The 18,204-nt window shown below is 34.6% G+C and overlaps 1 protein-coding gene across 1 annotated transcript in view; it reads right to left on the bottom strand.

The window, feature by feature from the left end:
• Positions 1-18,204, bottom strand: part of LOC111054523 (F-BAR domain only protein 2) — a 148,638-nt gene that overhangs the window by 14,972 nt on the left and 115,462 nt on the right. Inside the window, exons 19-20 of the mRNA XM_039442023.1 lie at positions 5,942-6,144; positions 1,264-1,493 (exon numbers count right to left, since the gene is read on the bottom strand). Coding sequence (XP_039297957.1) covers positions 1,264-1,493; positions 5,942-6,144 — 433 coding nt within the window. The remainder of the gene's footprint in view (positions 1-1,263; positions 1,494-5,941; positions 6,145-18,204) is intronic.

Raw genomic sequence — 18,204 nt, 5'->3', positions numbered from 1 at the left:
ATAAAACTGAAGAGAGTCTGATGCTCTATAAGCTCATAATCATAGTTTTCGAGTTATATGCGAGAAACCACAAAATGTTAATCACCCTCACTCAATTAGAACAGGGGTTAGGGTGGTGACTTTTGATATGTTTACCTCCTTACTACCCTAAACAGAACTGCGGGGTCAAAAATTGCCTTCCAAACTTTCGCCTCTATAACATTTCCTTGACTGGACTAAAATGGTAAGGGATGTCGTTTAAAATATATGGAAAATGCAAGGATGAGTGAGGAACAAATTGTGGGGGTTATAATAAAACATATGATTTTCAAGAGTTTTACTAATTATAAAAGGTGTGGGAATTGTGCAACTTTTAATAAGGCAAGAAGTGCGAGTGACAATACCTAGATTCGGAGTAAAACAGGCCCACTTCCCTGGCTACCTGGCTGAGTTCCAATTTAAGAGACAATTCAACAACTGTGAAGAGCGTCATAACTATTGTTCAAGGGGGCAGCGGAATTGTTTGTCCCCACACATTAGAAAGGTTGGTATGGTAAGGGTTGTGCACGCATGAAGGATGAGTTTGGTGAGATTAGCTTTTTCTTTTGTATTGGAGGTTTAAGAGTTAAACAGTGAGCTCAATGTTGTTTGAGAAAACGTTTTGGGTGTATTGGAAAAATCAGTGAAAAATACCGGCTGCGTACGTATGTAATAATATAATTAAGGCTCCATTACAAAGTCGCACATAGTATACTAATTTGTATCTCTTTGATTGAGATATGAACGTCTGACACTAATTGATAGCGACTAAATATTTGGACTGGTTTTAAACCGTCATATTTGATATGTCGAATAAAAAACCTTGTAAAAACAACTTGAAGATTCTTTAAAATAATCCTAATTTATATATGTATTGAATTTTATTTCGCAGCAATGACTTCAACTATTTGGACTAATCAACTTCAAATCAAATATAAATAGCAATCCAAAGATAACCTTAAATCACGATTATGACCGCGAATATCATAATTTCAACTTCTAATAGATAGACTCGTTTACAGGATCTTATGAGGGAGAATTATTTGAGCGTAATAGACGCACCCCATAAGAGGTCATGCATTCTGAAGACGCGCCAAATAAATTCAGCACGTCTATGACGCTCGTATAGTTGAGCCCTTATATTGAATGATTCTTGTACTGATGGTTTTCAACTATATGGTTTCTGGCTGTATTGTGTTGAATGAATAAAAATATATAATATTAGAGGTGAAGGGTTTGCCTGACCTGAGACAAATCGCCGCTTGACAAGAGACAGTCTATACCCGGCACCAATGAGCTCGAATTCGGCCCCTGAAAGGGTGGTCCCCTCACAGTTAAACTGCGCCGATATTGTGTTCTGCGAACTGGGCCCATCGCTCACCTCACAGCGCGCGCGTAGTGAGCCCACTCCGTGGTTCTCTGAATGCTGTGATAACTCTGTCAGTTTCCAAACAGCTCTTTGACTATCATTAATCCTGCAAATCAAACAATTATATTATATATTTGAAAACTACTATAGTTTTAGAATACTTTCGCAAAACTATTGACAGCCGAATGATGGGAAAATTGGGTAGAAAATGTCCACTTAAATATTGTTCATTTTATGAAAATTGATTCAAAATTGAATTATTGTTGTTTTTCTGTTTTTTGAATTTAGAATTATAAATGATATCCATCATCTAGCAAATCGAAATCTTCAGTGTAATTGTTTTACCTAAACATAACATTATGTTTTAATTATTAAGTACTAATTAACTAATTAATAATTAGTATTACTAATTATTATCAGGAAATGGAGATAGGACTAACGCAAGCATTACATTGGGCAATTTATCAAATTTAATTTAGGGAATGAATTTGTTTGGAGATAATGCATGCTCTCTGTTGCCTTTATCGTTACCTATTTTTGATTCATGAAAAAGTAAATAATATGAACAATTGATAATTTTTTTTTTTTTTTTTTATTCAGATTTCTCTCACATTACATGAATGATAAGTTTCACAAATTGAATTAATCATTATATATGTATCATCTTATATCTATCATACATGAAGTGAGAATCTATTAAAATTTTCTTATTATATTTTTGTGGCTGCCCCATGAAGCTAATTTTAGCTTATATTGATGCATTGTACATACTCAGAGATATTTTTCAAAGATTTGAATTTATGGATGGAAATGTTTTAGGAAATACAAATTTGTAGATGTGTTTATTTCGTGGTAATAATGTAAGAGTGATATTTTTATCTATTGAATTGTGGAGTAGTAATTTTTAATTTCTATTTTCACTTGTCTGTAAGTGTCTAGATGTTGTAGATGATTCGGTAGACTATTGAGAATGGATGGTACAAAATATTCTGGTACAGCTTTTCCTATTTCAGTGAAGTATTCTGGTATTCTATATTGTGTGTGTCTGGTGTTGTATTTGTTTTCATTGGTACGTCGATAAGCATTTTCAAAATAGTATTTCAGCAGTATTATATAATTGTACAGGTTTTTGAATGAGAGCAGTTTTAAAGTGTTTGTATCCACTCCTTGGAAAAATATTCTTTTGATTCTGTTGATTAGCTGACTTACTGGGTTCAATATATAATTGGGTGCATGTCCAAAGACAGTTATACCATATCGTATTTGAGATTCAACCAAGCTGAAGTAGACTGTTCGTTTTGCTTTCAGAGGCAGTAATTCTCTCATTTGGTAACACCTATGTGCTATGTACCTCAGTTTTTTTGCTAGTATCTGGGAATGGGTGTGCCACTTCATGTTTGAGTCAAAATTCAGTCCAAGATATTTTACTGTATCTGAGTGTTTAATTTTCTTACAGTTGCATGGATTGAAAGTGGTGAAGCATTTATAGCTATGACTTTTAACTCTATTGTTTGGGTCAAGGATGTTTATACTCATTTTTGGGTTTTTGAATACTATTGTTTTTGTCTTTGTACTGTTTATATGTATATAGTTGTTGTGGAAGTATTTTGTTATTGTGTTCAAATCTTTTTGTAAATTTTCAGCTGCAGTTGTTAAACTTTTACTTGCAAATAGCATAATGGTATCATCCGCATAGTTGTATACTTCTCCCTTGAAGTTGCAGTTTTTAAGATCACTTATATATAAGTTGAAGAGTAGTGGTGATAGAGGGGAACCCTGAATGACTCCAAATGTTTGAGATTTTGGTTTACTAATATTGTTTCCAATTTTCACCATTGTTTCTCTGTCACTGAAATAATTCTTCAATAACTCTAGATCCATTCCCAATACTCCCATCTTGCTCAACTTCTCTATCAGTATTTCATGCTGGATAGTATCAAATGCCTTGCTCAGATCCAGTAGTACTGCAAGGGTTGTTACTCTTTTATCTATATTCTTATTTATTTTGTATGATACTTTTTCTAGCAGTTGTGTTGTAGATTTGCCGGGTACAAAGCCATATTGGTTTTCATTCAGCAGATTGTTTTGTGTTGAATAGTTGAGTAGGTCTTCTTGCATAATAAACTCCAGTATTTTCATTATAATGGAGATTGCACCTATGGGTCTATAGTTTTGTATATCTTTTTTCTGTCCATTTTTATAGATAGGTTTGAGGATCGTTGTCTTCATTTTTGATGGAATTTCTCCTGTTTTTATTATGGTGTTGTATAAGTGTAATAGGATTTCTTTCAAGTTTTCAAAGTGATCTTTTATATGTTTTGGTTTAATATTGTCTATGCCGGGTGATGCTGTTGTATTCAGTTTTTTTACTATTCTTTGTAATTTATCCATGTTTATTGTTTTGACTATTGCTGTGTATGGTTCAGTTGTATGGTTTTCATCAGTTTCTGAAATTGATACATCAAGGATATCTGTTGATATGTTTTTATTCATTTCTTCTATTTTATTTTTGAAGTGTTCATTAAAGTCTTCACATAATTTTTCAAGTTCTTCTCCTTCTCTGACTTTAAAGTTCCCGACTATTGTTGACTGTATTGATTTTTGCTTTACATTTAGAATTTCATTAACAGTATTCCATGTCTTTTTAGCATCTCCTATGTAGTTGTTTATTTTATTGTAATAATATTTTCTTTTCTCTTTCCTTATCATATCGGTTAGCTTATTTCTATGTCTTCTGTATTCGTCTTTCAGATTATTATTATTAGGTTGTCTTTTCAATCTGCTCCATAATTTGTCTTTCAAGTTGATATGGTTTTTTATTATCTCTGTAATCCATGGTTGTTTGTGTTTATTACTTTTTCTGTTGACTGTTATTGTTGCTTTTTCATAAATATTATTGAATTTGTTGACTATAGACTCATATATTTTTGTTGGGTTGTTTGATGTTAAGTGGTCGTTCCAGTTTGTATTATGTATCATACTTCCTACTATTCGGTCAGAAATTATTTTTTTCTCATCTATTCTTGCCTCTTCTTTATTATTTTGAATGTTAAATCCCACCATGTAGTGATCTGCTATCTTTGATTTAATGACTATAGTTTCTATTTCAGTTGGGCTCATTCTTGTATTGATATGATCTATGCATGTTGATGTTATGTGATCACCATATAGTTCTTCTCTGGTTGGATCGTTTATTCCAGTTTGTATTCCTGCTGTATACAGTATGCTTAGATAGTTTTGTGCTTGTACAGTGATATTTTGCTCCTGTATATCAATATTCATATCTCCTAGGATAACAAGATTTTTTTTATCTTTAATATGTTGATTGTTTAGCCATTCTTCTAGTTCTGTGTTAAATTGGGATACACTATTAGATGGTGGTCTATAGAATACGGCAATCAAATATTGTTTTTCATTCATTGTCATTTCAAATAATATGGACTCACTAACTGTAAAGCTATGAGGTATGGAATTGATGCTCAACTCTTTTCTGTAATAGACTAATATACCACCACCCGCTCTCGTTTCTCTACTATAATTGAGATAGTCAAAATCTGGGATATTAAAGGACTCTATATCATCTTCTTTTTTGTTTGTTTCAATTAGGACAAGTATTTTTATTCTATCCAATACTCCGCTCAAGGTTGCCATTAGAGTATTCCAGTGCTTCTTAATACTTCTAATATTCAGCATAATACATTCAAATGATTTTGTATCGGGTATTGAGTTTTTGAAGTCTTGAATAGAATTGTAGGTTTTTGTGTGTATTTGTTCGATATCAAACTGTTCCATCTTTATTGATGAGCTGAACAAGCTTTGAATATTCTAGTCAATGTGGGTTGTAAGAGGATGTATGATGTATGCAGGTTTATGTTATAATCTAATCTGAATTTTGGTTTGAAGAAATTAGTTTTGATTATGGGCTTTTGTGTGTGCCGATGTGAATAAAATATTTTCAATCTAATATTTTTAAATTTATAATCAAATTATTCGTGAATTTCAGGTTATGAAGTATGTCATTCTATTTATTTTTCCAATTTTTGATTTCAATAGACTAACAAGTGAAAAATAAAGGTGTGATACCGTCTTTGAATTTAATATTTGATATTAGCTTACCTATCCCATCAACAGCACACACTAGCCCACGTGATAGTTTAATTGTTCATGTTCATGTTCATGATCTATGTATATAATGCGGTAATCCTTCTCTATTTGTATTTGATAAATAGTTATAATTGTTCGTAAAGTTCAGATTTTCAATATTATATTTATACTCCTACCTTATTTTCTTACCGTCAGTGCCAGTTAACTAACTTTGAGGTTATAATTGTAGAACTTTACACTTCAGGTAGAATTTCGTAATATATCCACAACTGGTTAATTTCTAACTATTTTGCACTTTTTCCATTCCATTATATTTCTATCAAAACACTTTTCACGTACTTTAGTTGATTATTGAACTTATTTCGAAACTTTTTTAACAGACTATTGCAAGTTTTGATTGAAACGCATCCAGTGCCACCTGGTAATAATAATAATAATAATAATAATTACCAATGAGCAGTAGGTTTCGACTGCACACTCTTGACATTACCATTGACAGGAACAGTTACTGTAAGATTTAGGAGTGGCGACGGGGATGCCATGGCATGACTATTGTATTTATAATCTATTTTTAAATCGGTTTGATTAGTCTCACACTTCCAGTAAGCCACCAACTGGAAAGGACACGACCCCGCTCCACACTTCGATTTTATCTGATAACAGAAAACAACCAAATTAAAACAATACATTAATTATGATACAGAGGAGTGTGTAAGTAAGTATACGGCCATGATATATTTTATAGAAAAAGAAGACTTATCATTAAACAAAAACTGTTTTACAGTCTACTCGAAGTGTTAAGAAACAATAAAATCTTTGAATGTTTCATTGTCAGCTGTTGGAAAGAAACTATTCAAAGAGCAGTTAGCAGGTGGCTAACTTTGAGTTTACAAACCAACTAAAACTATAAACCTACATATTATAATTAAAATTGCAATTGATGTCAACTGGCAGTGAGTTCGATAGAACTATATAAAAAAACTACAGCGTTATTTAGTATAGTATACAGAGTGGGTGAAAAGTCCGAGAACAGCTTAATATCTCATACACAAAGGTAACTTGACGGTGGGTGTGATTGGGGATCCTACTCGAATTGAAAAAACTACTTTACTATGATTTTAAAAATCTGGTCCGCCATCTTGGATCCGCCATCTTGAATGCAACTTCATTTTTTTAAATAGGAAGTGTCACCTGGTCATATGGGACATATTCTTTATGTCATTTACATATTCTTTATGTCCTTTCTTCTGGTCCGTATTCTTTAAACCGTTTGTGAAGTATAATTGTTGAGTTAAGGCGTTGCTTACCTGAAGGATTCTGTCTTGAAAATTCAATTACAGGCTGCCACAGTTCGGGCAGTTTAAACCTGCATAATTGTGTTTTCAGGATTTGAATCTTGTAGGGAAAGCTGGTGCTTTGATTCAATCAGCTGGCAGAAGTTTTTTTTTATATATTTATTTATTTATTTAAGTCGGGAGTGTTTTAACCGGACCTTTGAGGATCAGGCCAAGGGACAATTTTCAAGGTAAAGTAATTGTACATTTTTTTCTTTACAGACCCATAATTTTGAATAATGTAACATTACATTTTTTCTCAATTAAAATCGTATCTTCAATTCAATATCAATAAAACTTGATAGCAAATATCGGTGTAATCGATATGCGGACTTGACATTTTACCGGGAATTTATCAGATACACTTGTGTTGAACATCCTACTGTAACAAAGTTCTATTTCTGAATTAACAGATAATTCTAAACAGCATAAAGGGTAAATAAATTTAAAATAACTTTAAAAATAAAGTTTTATTGGGTATAATAAATGAAATTTGTAGAGTTGTATTCTTTATTAGTGAGGTTGGCAAAATTGATGACGTGTCTAGGCTTCACCCAAAAGGCTTCATTTCTCTATCATGAAAAAATGGCTGCTGGCTTGTAGAGGTGTTTTTAGTTCTCTTGAAATTTTTCTATAAAATTGAAATTTAAAATGTTTTAATTGAGATCTGAATAATTTTATTGTGTTCTAAATTTGTGTTGAATGTTTTGTGTAATTTTGAAAGCCTGTAGCCGAATAGGGACGATGACAAACTGGGCTGAAGACAAAGTGGGCTGACGACAAAGTGGGCTACCGACAAAGTTGCATGCCATCAAACTGGGCTGCATTCCTTAGAGTGCCAGTTTGGCGGTGCATGCAATGACAAACTGGCACTCCTCAGATTTTGTCACTGAACGACAAAGTTGCACGCCGTCAAACTGGGCTGCATTCCTTAGAGTGCCAGTTTGGCGGTGCATGCAACGACAAACTGGCACTCCCGAGATTTTGTCACCAAACGACAAAGTTACATGCTGCCAAACTGGGCTACTTTTAAATCCTGATGTGATTAGTTCATACATATGTTTTACAAACAGATAAATGCTGGGATTATGAAGACAAAGTAATCTTCTTATTTGCAGAAGACATAGGTACATTATACATGATAAATTATAAATAATTATAACAAGGAGGGGGCCACCTAGTTTGAGAATTTTAACCAACCATTTTTTCACATCACATGATAACTGATTCTTCTTAGGCCTCCAAGGCAGTTCAAAAGTAATATGTATAAAAAATATTGAGGACGAAGACTTTGCAAAAGTTTCTTGGTTATCTTCAAATTAATGTAGTTGAGTGAAATATTTTTGTTTTTAATCAGTTTTTAAATATCAAAATTCAGAATTTTCAGTTTAGTCATTAGTTGTTAAGTGGAAATTGGACTTTTTGAAGTGAAAGTGAAATCTTAACCTTATTCTTTTTTGAAACTTTTATTAGTAAAAATTTGGGAGAAGATAGTTTTGGGCTATGCCTGTTGTCTTCTCCCAATCATATTATATTTATCATAATTATGATCTGTAATTGCCAATGAAATAAATAAATATTGAATGAACTAGGCAAATGTGACTTTCTGGTGCTAAGAATATAACGTAGAAATATCTCTCCAAACACCAATTTCGAAACAATCAATTGACAATATTGCATCTAAAGATGCGTACAGATTTATGCATGGTAACTACTAACGTACTATAAATTTGACAGTAACAAATAACGAGAATGACTAACTGTTTAGTAGTACAGTGTTTTGCCACTAGGTGGCTCAGCCGCCAGTAACTTACTCAACTTCACTAAAATGTTGTAATGTTATAACCTTATGAACTGACAATAATTTTCGAATAACGTAACGAGCTAAAGAAAATAAACCGTTTAGTAGTAAAATGTTTTGCCAGTAGGCAGCGTGGTAACTACTAACGTACTATGAATTCAGTGCACAGTGCAAGCACAGATAAAAATAATAAGTTTTTGATTTTGATTTTCCATCACAAACTGTTTACAACTATTAGGCCTATGACTACATATGGGTAAGATTGATGACTAAAAACTTTTCGAATTTCAAAAATAATCTGAAAATGTTTCATCTCTGAAATATCCAAATTTCAGCTGAGAGTCATCAATATTCATTTATTCAATAATGTCTCACAGTTCAAGCAAACTTTTTTTAGATTACCTTAAAAATTAGAATTTCATTATTTGTGCAATTCAGTTGAGAAAATTACCATGATAAATGAGAAAAAAATACTTATAGGGGATAAATGAAAGAATAGGAAAATTAATAGGAATTAGTATAAATATGAATAATTTTATTCAAATTTTCATTTAATATCTATGGTGAATATAAACTGTAGACTACAAAACATCTATATTGTCTGGTAGGCTATGGCTATGCTACAGCATTCACAAGAACAGTTTTACGGAACTCTCTAGGTGTACCGATTGAGAATATTGATAGTAGTTATTAAAGAACGGTTTAAAATAACCGTTAAGCATAAGTAACAGTAACGGTTATAACCGTTTACCGCAAATAACGCTTTAGCTCATCACTAGTCTTGTTGCAAGACCAAAATTGTGTTTGTCATGTAATTTCGATCGGAAATTTCTTGTAAATAATTGTTTGAGTGTAGTGTGTGTGAATTATGAATATAACAGCATAAATAGTATTGAATTGGATTAATTTGAATCAGATTTGAATTTATAAAGAATCCAGTTTGAGCTTTGTTCAAAACACAGTGCATAGCCTGCAAGTTGAATGCGAAAAGGCAGCCTGGAAGCCAGAACCTGTCTTTTCCCAGATTTCGTCCCACCCTGAATCTGACCAAAACACCTAATAAAGGCTTCGAAGGGCAAGTAGTCAAGATTGGAATAAATCTGGTGAGTTTTTGCTCTTTTTTTATTGTTCATTAATGCAGAGTTTAACTGTACAAATAACCTGGCTCAAATTGAAGATTAAATTTTACCTTGTTTGTATTTGATTATTTAAATAGTAAATTACAGTCCTCTGGTAGCTCTAGCCTGAGCTTTGTTCAGAACATTTTATGTTCCTGCCGAGCCAGGATAAATTTAAATTTGTAATTTGTTGATTAATTCACACACATTGGATTTAAGCAGTTTCGTATTTTTCCAATGTTGGCATGTTGAGAATGGTCTGATCCATGCTCAACTTAAGTTTGTGTAGCCTTGTTCTAAGAGCAAGGTTTCTTGTCAATTTGTATTTGTCTGAAATTAAATTTATTTCAGTTAAAATTGTAATTTCCTAAAGCTGGGCTCATTGTGCTCTTTTTCAGGAATTTGTTTGTTTGTTGGAGTTTGTATTGTCCATTTTTTATACATGTTAGTGAAGGTTAATCACCAGCATGATTTTGTTTGTTCAATTCAACAAGTTATCATTTGTTTGTGAGTTGTTGGAAGAACATTATCTAATCATATAGTTTTGTCTTCAGCAATAACTTATCTTGTGAATTGATAATCAAAGTTTAACTTTGATAACTTACTAACTCGTGATTCTTCCTTTCATCTAGTTTTGAACTCATTCTTGTTTTATTGTCTGTTGTTTGTATTGTCGGGGCTGAATTATTTTGTGTATTAGTTCAAGATGGAGGAAAAATTACAGAAACAAATCAGGGTGCATCGCGCTAAACTGGAACAATTGTATGCCAGATTGCAAAGAATTTATGAACTGTCTAAAAATGTCTCTGATCCAAAAGTTGCTGAGCAATTTTCAATCTTGTATCCTCGGGTGTCTCAGACCATTTCGGATTATGAAAAGACAGAATTAGTGGTTAATGAGTTGGAACTTGAGTTGAATAAAGATCATGTTGTAGCATTCAACGACTCACACCTAGATCTGTTTCAGTATATTGAAGTAGCGGCTAACACTCTCTACTGGACAAGCAGCAAATATTTGTCACCATTGGCTAACAATTATCAAATAATTTGGCAGGCATTATTGACCCGCTATAACGATCCACGGGCGCAAGTCGATGCCTATTTCAAACAAATTTTTGAATTTCGTCCAATAAAATCAGAATCCAAGGCAGGTTGTATTGCGATTTTGGATGGGTTTTGCAGTTCAATCAATGCATTGAAGAGATTGCGACTCATTGATTTGTCAGACTCGATATTCCTCTATCATGGCTTGAGATTGCTGGATCCAAGTTCTTGTAGAAATTTTGAATCGGCCATCCATGACAAGGCTATGCCAACTTATACCGATTATGTCAAGTTCATTGAAAAGCAAATTAAGACTCTTCCTTCTGATGAGAAACAGACTGAATCATTTAATATGAAGCACAAAAAAGATAATAAATCAAAGGTGTTTGTGGTTCAATCTAATGATTCATCTAACGATGCATCTAGTAAAAAGCCCAATTGTCTGAAGTGCTCAAAACCAGGTCATTGGTTAGTAGATTGTGCAAGTTTCTTGGAAATGACTCCTTGGGATCGTTATTGTTTGATTAAAGGAAAGTTTTGTTGTTTTCATTGTCTTGATGTGGATCATTTGAGTAGAAATTGTCGTAGTAAAAATCAGTGTGCTCAATGTCGAGAATCTCATCATTCTTTATTGCACTTTTCCAGATCAAGTTCCAATGAAGGTGTTGTGTCCTCGTCGAACTCCAAGGCAGGTGGCACATCACCTATTAGTTGTTGTTCTACATCCAACGATGTAGAAAATTCGACCATTGTGTTGTCGACCGTCACTGCAAATGTTCGAGATTGTAATGATCAGCTTTGTGATGTTCGTTTCTTGGTTGACACCGGGAGTCAGTGTCATTTTGTTACAGCCAAATTGTGTCGGCGTTTGAGACTACCATTCCAGCCCATGAAAACCGTTGTTCGTGGATTCGGTGGTGGTACTAGTGAAGTTCGAGGTCGTACTTGTGTGTCGATTCAGTCGAAGTTGGATCCTACCATCAAGTTTTCGATGGATGCCACAGTGGTAGATAAAATCATCGACAAGTTGCCTTCTTGTGAAATCGACAGACCCAAACTTCATCATCTTGAAAATCTCACACTGGCTGATGACAAATTCTACCTTCCTAGTAGAATAGATGGCATCATTGGTGCAGAGTTAGTTCCTCACTTGCTACGTGGGAGTCCTAGTACAGGTGAATCGCATGAATTGATGACTGTTAATAGTGTCTTTGGTCACATTCTGATGGGGAGAGCGCCGATTCTCACTTCAACAACAAATGTGTCAAATTGTTTTACAGCCATCTGTAGTCCATTCGTTAGTAGTCCATCGTTGGATAGTTTTGTGGAACGTTTTTGGGAGTTGGAATCGTGCCCTGCACCAAGCTGTCAACTGAAACCGGAAGAGTTGGAGTGTGAGGTAAATTTTCGGAAGTCTGTACATCGTGTGAATTCTGGTCGTTTTGTTGTTGCCTTGTCATTTGCGGAGCCGCCCAGCAGCTTGGGAGATTTGTATGCTGTCGCCGAATGCAGACTGCTGACTTTGGAGAGATGACTAGAGCTTGACAGCAATACTCATATTTCATATCATGAAATATTGATTGATTACCTACGTCAGGGTCACATGTCATTTGTAGCAGATCAGACAGACCGAGGTGGTTACTACATACCGCATCACGCCATCATGAAAGCAAGCAGCACTACCACGCCCATCCGAATTGTATTTGATGCTGGTTCCAGAACATCATCTGGTTAGTCATTGAACCAGGTTCTTCATGCTGGTCCCAAATTGCAGACTGACATTTTTGTTTTGTTAGTTAATTTTCGTTTGTTCCCAATCGCACTAACTGCTGACATTAAACAAATGTATCGACAGATATTAGTGGAGGATTCCTGCCGTCGTTATCAGCATGTATTATGGAGATTTTCGCCGGAGGATCCAATCGAAATTTATCAGCTCAATTTTGTTGTTTTTGGTGTTTCAAGCTCTCCATATTTGGTGCTTCGCACTGTCCACCAGCTTGTAGAGGAGGATGGAAATCGTTTTCCGGCAGCCAAGGCGAGAATACCAAGAGACTTGTTCATGGACGACTTAGTCACATCTGTCGCCACAGAGTCAGAGGCCGCGGAGCTGTATCGTCAGCCCAAGCAGCTGTTTGAGGGAGGAGGTTTCTCGCTCACAAAGTGGACTTCAAATTAACCATCAATGTTGGAGAAATTCTCGGAGGAAGAGAAATCGTTTTCGTACAAGGATTTCGAAGCAGACAACTCCTTGGCTATCTTGGGATTGACTTGGCAACCTAGTACTGATCTGTTTCAGTTTTCAGTCAAGAGTGGTGAGGTTGTCGCTACTAAGCATTCTATTCTGTCAGTGATGGCTCATATCTATGATCCACTTGGTCTCTTGTCACCGTTTACATTATTTCTAAAGTGTCTTGTCCAGAAACTGTGGAAATTAGGAGTGGATTGGGACGAGAAGCCGCCTGAGTCTATATGCACTCTTTGGGAGAATTGTCAAAAAGAGTTGCCTCTATTATTGAAATTTGCTGTTCCACGTCACGTTGGTTTGTTTCAGGATTCTCACATCAGTTTGATTGGTTTTTGTCACGCATCATTGTCTGGTTATGGTGTAGTTATCTATGTGAAGTCACAGAAGGAGAGTGAGGAGCCAAGAGTTGTATTATTGTGTTCAAAGTCCAAGGTAGCACCATCTAAAGTTGTTTCAATACCTCGTTTGGAGTTGTGTGCAGCACTCTTGTTGGCAGAACTCATGAATTCAGTAGTCACTATTATTAGTGAACGTTGTCATGTGTCTCGTATTGTCGCACTCTCTGATTCTACAGTCACCTTGTGTTGGATTAATGCTCCATCCGCAGAATGGCAAACTTTTGTTGGTAATCACGTCACAAAAATACAGGATTCATGTATACAGGAGTGGATGCATGTTGCTGGAATTGAAAATCCTGCTGACTGTTTGTCTAGAGGTTTATCACCAGTTGAGCTTGTGAACTTTCCGTTATGGCTCTCAGGTCCATCATGGATGGCAGAGGACAAATGCAATTGGCCCGTCCGAACTCGAATGGAAGAGATCGTGGATCCACTGTAGGCGAAAAAACCGTCAGTGTTGACAGTCACAAAATCTCCTGATTGTAACAGCAATGCAATATATTCATTGATTGGTCGTTGTTTGGATTATGGTCATCTTTTGAGAATTGTAATTCTTGTTCTCAAATTCTTACGAATCTTACCCCAATCAGAAGAATCAGATTTCGATGTTGCTGAGAGGTATCTATGTAAAGTGGTAATGAAGATACATTTTTCATCTGAATTTGTGCAATTAGAGAAGGGAGAAGATTGTTCTATGCGCCTACGTCGCCTGTCTCCATTCATTGATAGAGGTGTGATTCGCGTCGGTGGTCGTTTGTCTCATGCTGGACTTGAATTTGAGACTTGTCATCAGATGATCTTACCAAAATCCGACGCTTTCGTATTGATGTTAATTGATTATCATCACAAGAAGAATTGTCATGCTGGACCTTCGTTATTGTTGTCCTTGATCAGACAGAAATTCTGGATACTGTCTGCTCGCTCTATTATTCATATTTGTGTCTTCAAGTGTAATCATTGTTTCCGTGTTCGACCTAGTAATAATGCAATTATTCCGAAAATGGGTGTCATTGAACAAGTGTTTCCGGGAAGTGATGGTGAGGTTCGAGTGGCAAGTGTTTGCTAAAAACTGGTATTTATAAAAGACCAGTAACAAAATTATATCCACTCCCAACTCAATAGTTGTTGTGATTGTTGCATTTTTTTTCTTTTGTGTTGTTTTTTGGTGTTGGTGTTTTGTTCTTTTTGGCATGTCTGGATTTTTCCTTTCCTTGGTTTTTTTTTCAGTTTTGTAACTTGGCTGAAAAATAGTTTTTCAGAGGCGGGGGTATGGTCTGATAAGAGAATTCAAATTGTAGTGCCAGAATGCCAGACTGCAGTTCTGCCAATAGCAGGCTTGTGTTTGCGCCAGCGCAGACCCTCCTGCTGCTTTGGCCTTCTCGATGTCCTTGACTAGTCTGTCTTGTTTCGTCAGCCCGTCTTGTTGCAAGACCAAAATTGTGTTTGTCATGTAATTTCGATCGGAAATTTCTTGTAAATAATTGTTTGAGTGTAGTGTGTGTGAATTATGAATATAACAGCATAAATAGTATTGAATTGGATTAATTTGAATTGGATTTGAATTTATAAAGAATCCAGTTTGAGCTTTGTTCAAAACACAGTGCATAGCCTGCAAGTTGAACGCGAAAAGGCAGCCTGGAAGCCAGAACCTGTCTTTTCCCAGATTTCGTCCCACCCTGAATCTGACCAAAACACCTAATAAAGGCTTCGAAGGGCAAGTAGTCAAGATTGGAATAAATCTGGTGAGTTTTTGCTCTTTTTTTATTGTTCATTAATGCAGAGTTTAACTGTACAAATAACCTGGCTCAAATTGAAGATTAAATTTTACCCCTTGTTTGTATTTGATTATTCAAATAGTAAATTACAGTCCTCTGGTAGCTCTAGCCTGAGCTTTGTTCAGAACACCTTCAATGATACATAAACCAACTCATTCTGATTTTCAAGTTGGTTTGTTTCTGTTTCTTCAGTCGTTTCTTCATGAAGAATTCCTACTGTCCTATTACAAAACATTGTGATCAGACTTTAAATGAAAAAGAAGAGAGGTAATTATGAATCTATGAATGAAATGAGAGCATGAATGCACCAAACCCTACCAAGCTGGTGACCTTATGCTGATGTATCATTTATTAATGGTGACAGAAGCCTCGATTTAAACAAATAGAGAGACAGAGATGAGATTGATTGAGTACTTTATTTATGTAGATTACAATATACTGGCTTTTACACTTATATACAATAGCTTACAATACAGCGAAATTATAGATGAATTTACATAATATAGACTAAGAAAATGATTATTGAACTGCATATGATATGAAAAAATCAATTGGTAATAGCTATAGATAATATTGTTATGCATCTATATAAATTGGCGGAGTTTTGGACATATCAATGTCCATTCTTTGGAAAGAATATTCAAAATATCCTTCCCACTAACTCTCTATCAAAGAGAGGGAGAGAGAGAGAGAGAGAGAGAGAGAGAGAGAGAGAGAGAGAGAGAGTGAGGTATTGATTGATTGATTAATTGCCTTTATTAGGGCGGAGTTAGGACTCATTTCCCTCTCTGCCACTCAACCCTAAAGCCCGTTTAGTGCATAAAGTGTGTACCTAAGCATTGATGTATTAATTTGTGTGTGTGTGTGAGTGTGTGTGTGAGAGAGAAAGAATGAGAGAGAGGGAGTGAGGGAGAGGGTGTGAATGAGAGAGAGAGATTGATTGATTGAGTACTTTATTTATGTAGATTACAATATACTGGCTTTTACACTTATATACAATAGCTTACAATACAGCAAAATTATAGATGAATTTTCATAATATAGACTAAGAAAATGATTATTGAACTGCATATGATATGAAAAAATCAATTGGTAATAGCTATAGATAATATTGTTATGCATCTATATAAATTGGCGGAGTTTTGGACATATCAATGTCCATTCTTTGGAAAGAATATTCAAAATATCCTTCCCACTAACTCTCTATCAAAGAGAGGGAGAGAGAGAGAGAGAGAGAGAGAGTGAGGTATTGATTGATTGATTAATTGCCTTTATTAGGGCGGAGTTAGGACTCATTTCCCTCTCTGCCACTCAACCCTAAAGCCCGTTTAGTGCATAAAGTGTGTACCTAAGCATTGATGTATTAATTTGTGTGTGTGTGAGTGTGTGTGTGAGAGAGAGAGATTGATTGATTGAGTACTTTATTTATGTAGATTACAATATATACTGGCTTATACACTTATATACAATAGCTTACAATACAGCAAAATTATAGATGAATTTACATAATATAGACTAAGAAAATAATTATTGAACTGTATATGATATGAAAAAGCAGTTTGTAATATAATAACTATAGATAATAATCATATTGTTATGCATCTACATAAATTGGCGGAGCTTTGGACATATCAATGTCCATTCTTCGGAAAGAATATTAAAAATATCCTCCCCATTAACTCTCTACCAAAACTTCAAAATATCCTTCCCACTAATTCTCTATCAAAGAGAGAGAGAGAGAGAGAGAGAGTGAGGTATTGATTGATTGATTAATTGCCTTTATTAGGGCGGAGTTAGGACTCATTTCCCTCTCTGCCACTCAACCCTAAAGCCTGTTTAGTGCATAAAGTGTGTACCTAAGCATTGATGTATTAATTTGTGTGTGTGAGTGTGTGTGTGAGAGAGAAAGAATGAGAGAGAGGGAGTGAGGGAGAGGGTGTGAATGAGAGAGAGAGATTGATTGATTGATTGATTGATTGAGTACTTTATTTATGTAGATTACAATATATACTGGCTTATACACTTATATACAATGGCTTACAATACAGCAAAATTATAGATGAATTTACATAATATAGACTAAGAAAATAATTATTGAACTGTATATGATATGAAAAAGCAGTTTTTAATATAATAACTATAGATAATAATCATATTGTTATGCATCTACATAAATTGGCGGAGCTTTGGACATATCAATGTCCATTCTTCGGAAAGAATATTAAAAATATCCTTCCCATTTACTCTCTACCAAAACGTTAATTTCGTTATTTAAACTAAGGATTCATTTATTAATGGAAATATTGTAAAAATTTAATCAATATGAATATTAAAGAGAAAAAAAAAACAGAAAATTGATAGAGTAAAATAATTATATAGGTAGATAAGATCAAATAATTGATTAATAAAATGAAGTAGGCTGAAAGTAGATCAGGGTTATCAACTTTCAGTAATATACAGCAGTATGCAGTGGATAATTGAAATAACATGAGTTCATATAATATATATATATATATATATATATATATATATATATATATATATATATATATATATTTCGTTCTGTAACATGGTTTAAAGGTTTGTATTTGTGGGATGGGTGGGGGATGGATTTCATGTGATCGTTCTAGGGGCGGACAGTTTCAGTCATTTGTTCCAAACGATGTTTTTTTAAAGTTAGGATGAAGCTCGCTCGGCTCTCGATGGACCTGATAGAAACAGGAAGTGCATTCCAATAGTAGTTCGATGATTGGGTATCCTTAAAGTACTTTCTCCGGTTCTAGTATGTGAAGCATCTATCCTCCTACCTTCAGAGACAAATTTGAAATCATCTTTAAAATAGTTCGGATTACCGTATTACTAACCTAAGATATCTCTAACAAGCTTGACTATTCGAAAAAGCCTCTGATCGGGAAGCTTTAATGTTGAACTAGCAATGTGGGCTGGGGTGATATGATCATGGCGTTGGAGAGAGTAGACGAAACGTAGACAATAA

Source organism: Nilaparvata lugens, chromosome X (genome assembly GCF_014356525.2).
Source record: "Nilaparvata lugens isolate BPH chromosome X, ASM1435652v1, whole genome shotgun sequence".
Classification (NCBI taxonomy): domain Eukaryota; kingdom Metazoa; phylum Arthropoda; class Insecta; order Hemiptera; family Delphacidae; genus Nilaparvata; species Nilaparvata lugens.
Note: the sequence above shows the minus strand (reverse complement) of the source record. Positions and strands in the feature narration are given on the sequence as shown.